We start from the raw sequence: 7,595 nt of genomic DNA, 5'->3' as shown, positions 1-7,595 counted from the left end.
GATTAGCAGATTTAGAGACACTTACCTAAAAGCGAAGCCCTGCAGTGGCACGCTGTCACCGCTGCAGAGGCTTCAGTCTATAGGCAAGCTGCTGTGCCCATTAGGCTCCATGCACACGGGGCGTTTTAATAACGCTGGTAGCATTAGCTGTGAAAAGTCACGTTAAAAATGCAAGTTTTTTAACATTTTTGTATTAGTGTTTACGGGTTTTTTTTTTACACACAAATATGCCAAAATGCTGTTTATCTGCGTTTTTCAGCATTAGAGCATTTTTACAGCTACAAATCTGCTCCAGAAACCCACCAGCCAAAAAACACTCCTTCCAAAAAAAATGCTGATTAAAGCCTATGTGTGCATGGACACACAGGATAACATGCAGGGGAATTTACTGGCTGTAGAAAAAAAAACGCCAAAAGCAAAAAACAGCCGCTGTAGAAACGTCCTGTGTGTATGAGGACTTAGACTGCAGGATCTAACTGCTGTAACAGGAGAGTGGAGGCAAGACTACCAAAATGGAGGCTGTGAGTACAATGCCTATGTGACTGCATAGCTAGTCCTGTGACTTCAACCGGCCTTTAAGCTCGGAATGGATTTCGATTTTTTTTCTGTGTTTTTGGGAAAGATAAAAGACCTTGGGTGGTCAGCACAGACACATTTATTCCAGTATGCTTTATACACGCATATTTTGCAAAATAAAACAAATATACAAATACATTAACAAGCGTTGTCAATTGTAACTGGCACTAGTGTTATAAGTGGATCAAACTGGTGAGCAGAATCACGGTATTGGACTGCAGCACATCGCAAAATATTGTAAAACCACCCAGTAGCACCGTCTTGGCAAACCTTAGAAGAAACAACACCAGCGCTGTTTCTATACCAACACCGGCATTGCACAGATGAACAGTACGGACACTCCGACCACCTCATGGACTGTCAGACGCGTTCTGGTAGGTGGAGCAGGTGTGGCAGCCATGTTCCACATTCCCCCATGTACTGTTACAATGAGTGTGCGCAGTCTCTGAACTCTGCTCCAAATTGCGGTTTTCCAAGTCACATGTGTCCATACAATTCCTCTAAAGCCTGAGTGAGTCTTTGGTAGGTAAATACATTTTTTTTTAAATAATTACATACATTTGTTTTTTCTTAATTATCTACCACAGTCATCGATAGGCCTGGGGTGTGTAATCAAATCCCAGGAGGCCATAGAGGACTATAAAGGAAAAAAGTATTAAAATTCCCATTCAGCCAGGCACTTAATACCCAGTCTTTGCTGAAGGCACCAAAACCATCAGAGGGTGGTCTGCTCCCTAACAGAAAGGGGACGCTGCCCTTCATTACCTCAGAGTGACTGGTTTCACTAGTGTCATGTGGGCGCCATTTTATGTTCTGTATCATTAATCAATGACAGGAAAAAGGAGACATTTTTCATACTTCTAGTCAAATGGTGCCAGTCACTGTTTGTGCAAAAAAATGAAAAAAATAAAATAAAAATAAATAAAAAAAAAAAAAACAAAAAAAAACCCCTTTGCTAAAAGCATGACTTTATTAATTAATGTTAATGCAAAAGTTCTATCTGCAAAATTAAATTTTTCCTCAACCTCCAAAACTTGGAATGAAGTTTAACCCAGTGACTGATTCTAACCCCATTTATTGAAACCGAATTGCGAAATTCTGTCCCAAAAATGTCTGACATGCAGTCAAAACGTCTCCCATGCTCTGAACATAACCTTGCTGACTGTCGGGTGACAGAAGTCTACAGACGCTCATAGTAAATCACTGACAGTTGGGGAACCGTCACCTTCAGGAATGGCGGCTTGTAGCCACAGACGTGCCTCTTGCTGTCTAGGTTTTAAGAATGAACATTAAAACTGGAAGGTTCTCCGTCCTTTTTATTAATGTGTTTTCCCCAAGCGGTTACCCAGCTTTTTAGCAAAGCTTTCCAAGTGAGCAGAACTGGTTAGTGGTAGAGAATAGAGCTGCAGCAATAGGAGGCCTATATGTCAGTCTGGATTGCACAGTTCCCTTCTGTATTTGGATCACTTTCTCTGTCCGTCTCTCGTTCCTCCCCCAAGGAGTTTGGGATGCTCTGGCTGACCCCTTCCTCTGCTATATAACTCAGCTGTGGGACGTCCGTGCACGGTACAGGGATGGTAATGGAAATGCCGCTTGGCTGGGGGGAATTCTCCAGCCGGTCATTTTCCACTTCAGGGAGCGGGCTCACAGTCACAAAGCGAGTGTGGTACTCGTTGGAACCGTGGCTGCAAGAGGTTTTCATGCTCTCCATGTCGGAGCAGCTGAACTCTGAGAAATGGCTGGAGTGAGAGTCCGCCACAGACGGTAAGCTATCACTAAGAGAAGGAGAGTCACATTCACTGGAATGGGTGCTTTGCTGCTCCAGTAGCTGAGCGTCCATGTCTTCCCTCGTCTCATTTATTTTGGAGCTGCTCTTCTTTCTCAGCTTGCCTTTGCATTTTTTGCTGGCTGTTGCATCTTTGGACCACTTAGTGGCGCTGCATTTGCTCTCAGCTTGGCAGGCTGTGGATCCGCTCACATTACTGCGACTAGGAGCGCTGCCATCATCGACACTGCTGCTGCCACTGTTGTGCCTGAATTTGGCTGGTTTAGACTCGATGTCCACTTGTACTTCCATGCTGTTACCTTCCCTGCAACACATAAGCAGTTTTGATCAACCAGCAGATTTAACCACTTCAGCTTCAAGCCATTTCTGGCACTTTGTTTACATTTTAAAATCAGTATTTCTTCCTAGAAAATGTTTTAGAACCCCCAAATATTATGTATTTTTAAGCAAAGACCCTAGAGAATAAATTGGTGATTTTTTCTTTTTTTTTAATGTCAAACAGTATTTGCACATTGGTTTTTCTAACAGAATTTTTGGGAAAAATTACACTTATTTTAATTTTATTGAAAATTACTAATACATAGCGCAATTATTTGTAAAATATAAAAGATGAAGTTAGGCTGAGTAAATGGATACCAAACATGTCAGGCTTTAAAACTGCATATGCCCGTGCAACAGCGACAATTGGTGTAAATGTAACTATTTATAGGTGGAGCTTTTAAAGCCTTTACAGGTTACCATTTTAGATTTACAGAAGTGATTGGATACTAGAATTACTGTCCATGATCTGAAGATCGCAGCAATACCTCACGTGTATGGGACAATCGCTGTTTCATTGTGTGCAGAAGCAACACGTGCATTTGCCTTTACGGGCGAGCATGGGAAGGGACTTAATTTTTTTTTTTTTTTAACATGTTCTCTTAAAAAAAAAAAAAAAATAATAATAAGTTGGTCACCTTTATTGCTGTCACAAGGAATGTAAACATCCTGCGTGAAAGCAATAGACACCTGACAGATATTTTTATGGAGAAATCTGGGGTCTGAGACCCCAAATTCCTCTCCTCTGCACTTGAAAGCATTCAAAAACACCAAGATCAGTATTTTGGAATGCTTTCATATTTTAAAAATGGTGCCGAACGTTTCCTAGTAGGCCGGAAGTGGTGTCAGGCCATCGCTTCCAGTTTGCAATAAAGTTGATCCAATCAAAGCAGATTCTGGGTTGGGAGATCCTGAGAGTGTGGCGAGGAGAAGGACTTTCCCTCCTTCTGCTTGTACAAGCAATCAAGCGGCTCGTGGGATTTGTGGTGCCATTAAGAGATAATGGCACCTCAATCACTTCTTACCGCTTTTCTTTAAACGTCAGCAGAAACATGCAATTCTGCTCGAATTTTCAGAGCGGCCATATGTAAATGAAGTTTAAGATGAGGCAACTCTGTACAATATATCTGTTCAAGATACGGCCGTTCTTAACCTTGGAAACTACTAAGCAACTTATTCACTTCCTGGTTATATCTCGCCTTGACTATTGTAACTCCCTCCTCATCGCAGGCTATCCCCTCTTCAGTCTATCATGAATGCAGCTGCCAGATTCATCCACCTTACTAACCGTTCTGTATCTGCCACCCCTCTCTGCCAATCCCTCCACTGGCTTCCTGTTGCCCAACAAATAAAATTCAAAACATTAACAATAACATATAAAGCCATTTATAACTCTGCCCCAAATTACATCACCAATCTTGTCTCCAAATATCACCCAAATCGTACTCTCCGCTCCTTGCACGACCTCCTACTCTCTAGCTCCCTTGTTCCCTCCTCCCATGCTCGTCTCCAGGACTTCTCCAGAGCCTCCCCCATCCTCTGGAACTCTCTACCCCAATTTATCAGTCTATCAACTACTCTGCTCACTTTTAGGCGATCTCTGAAAACCTCTCTCTTCAGGGAAGCCTATCCTGCCCTCAGCTAATAATGGAATCTTCTACTCTTCCAACCAGTCCATTTCCCACAGTTACTACCTTTTGTACCACTAGCCCCTCCCTCCTAAATTGTAAGCTCCAAGGAGCAGGGCTCTCAAATCCCTCTTGTATTAAACTGTATTGTTGTTGTATTGTCTCCCGTTATATTGTAAAGCGCTGAGAAAACTGCGGGCGCTATATAAATCCTGTATAATAATAATAATATACAAAATGGCTCCTTTCACTGTGTACCATATTGGGGTCAGTCAAATCATCTGTTTGTAAAGCACCATAAGCAAGCTATTAGCCCTTTCAATGCAACCACAATCTATAAAAACATACCTGTCCAGCGGGATGTAGGAATTCAGAATGGATCCAGCCATGGCTTTGGTGCTTGCATTGTCACTGACTGTTCCTAAACTCACAGTTCCAGATTCTCCACTCAGACTGTATCTCTCCTTCTGAATGTCGGCCTGGACTTCCAGCCTGCAGAGAGGGAGACAAACATTACTTTATGTGTGTGCAGTGCCTCCAGCCTCTGAATAAAACTGGTCAATATACCACCAAGAATTACAAAGTAACTGGCAGTTATGGGAAACAACCTCACAATTGGCTTTTTCATGATGCACAATAAGCCAATATGGACTAAAAGAAGTCTTAGTGATAGGGTAGAAATGTATTTAAAAAAAAAAAATACAAAAAATTCCCCAACACACTCTTCTGCTGGTCAGGTTAGAGCAGCCCACCTCAGCAAGGCACCTCTACAGAGTGTGCTCAACAATGCTATACTGTCTGAGATCCCAGCTATGGGACACACTTTATATATGATTGAAAAACCTTTAGCTAAACTCTTAGAAATGAGTACAGAAGCCTCACTTCCTACCGCCCAACATGGAGAGGAATATAGACAGTGGGAGAGGGGTTGCAGTACAATGATTTAGAGCATGAATACCTCGAAGACACAGGATAGGCAGCCTCTATCTATTAAAGATAAATGCTTCCAATAAATCTTTAGCTAACACAGAAAACAGAAAAGTTTGGATAGAAAACAGAATATCTAGTAACAGAAGCAAAAGGCTTTATTTTTCTTAGTTATCCACAAGCAGCAGATGTGAGGAAGATGAATTGTACTTTACCGATTAAAACAATTGACCATGGCACTTCCTGAAAGGCTGCCGGTGATGCTGGCACCGGCCAATGCCATGGTACTGGCGGTTTCGCTCAGGTTGTCCCGGATTGCACCGATTCTATCCATGTGGCTTCCACTGGCGCTCAAGCTGCCCGTCATTCCTCCTACACTTCCTTCCCCAATACTGGGGTTGTGACGAGCCTCGGCTACAGATGTGGCATCTAAACAAAACAGACACAGTGTTAAAGCAAAGCATAGGACCCCTCAATGCTGCAGGCTGGCTCTGCCATCAATCTGCACTGCACACATGGAACTTCATTCAGTTGCATAATAACTGTGCACACTTTTATAGTTGCCCAATAATTGTACACACATAGATATTCACCTAAGAAAGCCAAAACCTCACTTTTACTTTCTTAAATATTCAGGTTTGAGGTTTATTAACATTTTGGATTGACCGAGAGTACTGTAGTCATTCAATACTGAAATGAACCCTCAAAAATCCACTTTGCCTAAACAATTGTGCACACAGTGTGGATTATATGCAAACCTCCTCTTTATATAGGAGCCTTTTTTAACTTGGTATGATTTTGGATGACTTTTTGATCTCCGAGATGTTTTGTTTTTTTATTTTTTGGAAGATGCTACCGTAGATGTGTTGACTGTTTATACTATTGAAGGACTGATCTGCATGTTTTAGGAAGCACAGGTTTTTCGGCAAACTGTACTTTTTTCTTTTGTTTAGAACCCTCCGTCTGGCCAGTTGGATATAATTTATTCATCCCCATATCATATGGCTGATCTCATGAACAGTAATAGTACGCATTTTGGTAATGTATGGGTTAGATGAAATGATTACTTTTTGCAAGCAGTTGCCACTTTCAGCCACAAGATGGGGAAGAGTGTTCTTGCCTTGAGTGCAGCGTCCAGGCAGTTAGCAGGGAAATGATCACCGAACACATTTTTTCTGAGATGGAATGAAGGAAATACTGCCTGGCTTATACTAACAGGATGTAGAACCTGACCACAGGACGCTTTGTGGAGTTTCCCTACTAGCAAAGTAAACAGCCTGAGTGGAAAGAACAGCAGGTTGATGAGCAGTAAAAACTTTGTGTATTACCTATACTCAGCAGCCCTTAGGCCTGGGACAGCAGACGGGTGTGCTTGCCAGGAAACAGTCAAGTTGTGCAATCTGGAAAATTTAAAACAAGAATTTCTGCACTGGAGGGGCAGAGCAGAGAGCCGGTAACTGACAGCCACTGCTCTGTTCTCAGAGTGGACCTGAGAACTGAAGTGATCAGTGGTCTTTGAATGCTCAGTTCTCTGTGTAGAGCCAGTGGGGGACAGCTGCAGCTTCGATCGGTGCTGCAGCCATCTAGGTGAGTATGTATGTTTTTTTTTTAAATATCCCGCATTGTTGCTGTATCTGCTTTAAAAAGTACTAAATGGAGTGAGCCTTTAGCTGCTTCCCAACAGCCCACAGCCTATAAAAAGACTGGAAGAAGCACAGATGCAGGGGGATAACGTACCTGCACATCATCCCGCACAGATGGCTCCTGCGCTGCTCACAGAGAGCATACCCAGGAGCCCGGACATCCATGTGTTTTACTCAAACACAGCAAATCATATTGTAAACATGACAAACCAAAGGAAAGATCAGTTCACTCTGCTCTCACACAGTGCATGTACACTCAGACTGCAGTGCTAGCCAGCTGCAGTGTCCCTGATCTTGGCCCAGTGTAGCAGTAAAAAAAATGCAGCCAACACCCGTCACCTCTCCCAATGTCACCAGTGCTCACAATAACACCGCCATAGCCCACACCAGCGCCCGGATCACCGCCATACCCCACACCAGCGCCCTGCTCACAGCCATACCCCACACCAGCGCCCGGATCACCGCCATACCCCACACCAGCGCCCGGATCACCGCCATACCCCACACCAGCGCCCGGATCACCACCATACCCCACAACAGCGCCCGGATCACCGCCATACCCCACACCAGCGCCCGGATCACCGCCATACCCCACACCAGCGCCCGGATCACCGCCATACCCCACACTAGCGCCCTGATCACTGACATATGTAATACCAGCATATTGTATTTAAGGGTCTCAACTATCAGTTTTCAAATATATACCCCATAGTTTAT

The 7,595-nt window shown here is 43.4% G+C and overlaps 1 protein-coding gene across 1 annotated transcript; it reads right to left on the bottom strand.

Moving 5' to 3' along the window:
* Positions 1-637: 637 nt before the first annotated feature.
* Positions 638-5,687, bottom strand: LOC149433202 (E3 ubiquitin-protein ligase RNF19A-like). The gene is made up of 3 exons (XM_089664527.1): positions 5,451-5,687; positions 4,657-4,800; positions 638-2,666 (listed from the first exon to the last, which is right to left on the bottom strand). The coding sequence occupies exons 1-3, from the start codon at positions 5,600-5,602 to the stop codon at positions 1,997-1,999; spliced, it is 966 nt and encodes a 321-aa protein (XP_089520653.1). The 5' UTR covers positions 5,603-5,687; the 3' UTR covers positions 638-1,996.
* Between the last annotated feature and the right edge of the window lie 1,908 nt (positions 5,688-7,595).

This window comes from Staurois parvus, unplaced genomic scaffold, assembly GCF_062004578.1.
Source record: "Staurois parvus isolate SC_StPar_1 unplaced genomic scaffold, SC_StPar_1.0 ptg001934l, whole genome shotgun sequence".
Taxonomy (NCBI): Eukaryota; Metazoa; Chordata; class Amphibia; order Anura; family Ranidae; genus Staurois; species Staurois parvus.
Note: the sequence above shows the minus strand (reverse complement) of the source record. Positions and strands in the feature narration are given on the sequence as shown.

What these genes read in the sequence shown, in the direction of transcription:
- LOC149433202 (XM_089664527.1), bottom strand. Translation starts at nt 5,602, where the DNA reads ATGACGGGCAGCTTGAGCGCCAGTGGAAGCCACATGGATAGAATCGGT. An exon ending in ATGGTCAATTGTTTTAATCG is followed by an intron (nt 4,801 to 5,450) that starts GTAAAGTACAAT and finishes CCCTCTCTGCAG; the next exon opens with GCTGGAAGTCCAGGCCGACA. An exon ending in TCCTACATCCCGCTGGACAG is followed by an intron (nt 2,667 to 4,656) that starts GTATGTTTTTAT and finishes TATGTGTTGCAG; the next exon opens with GGAAGGTAACAGCATGGAAG.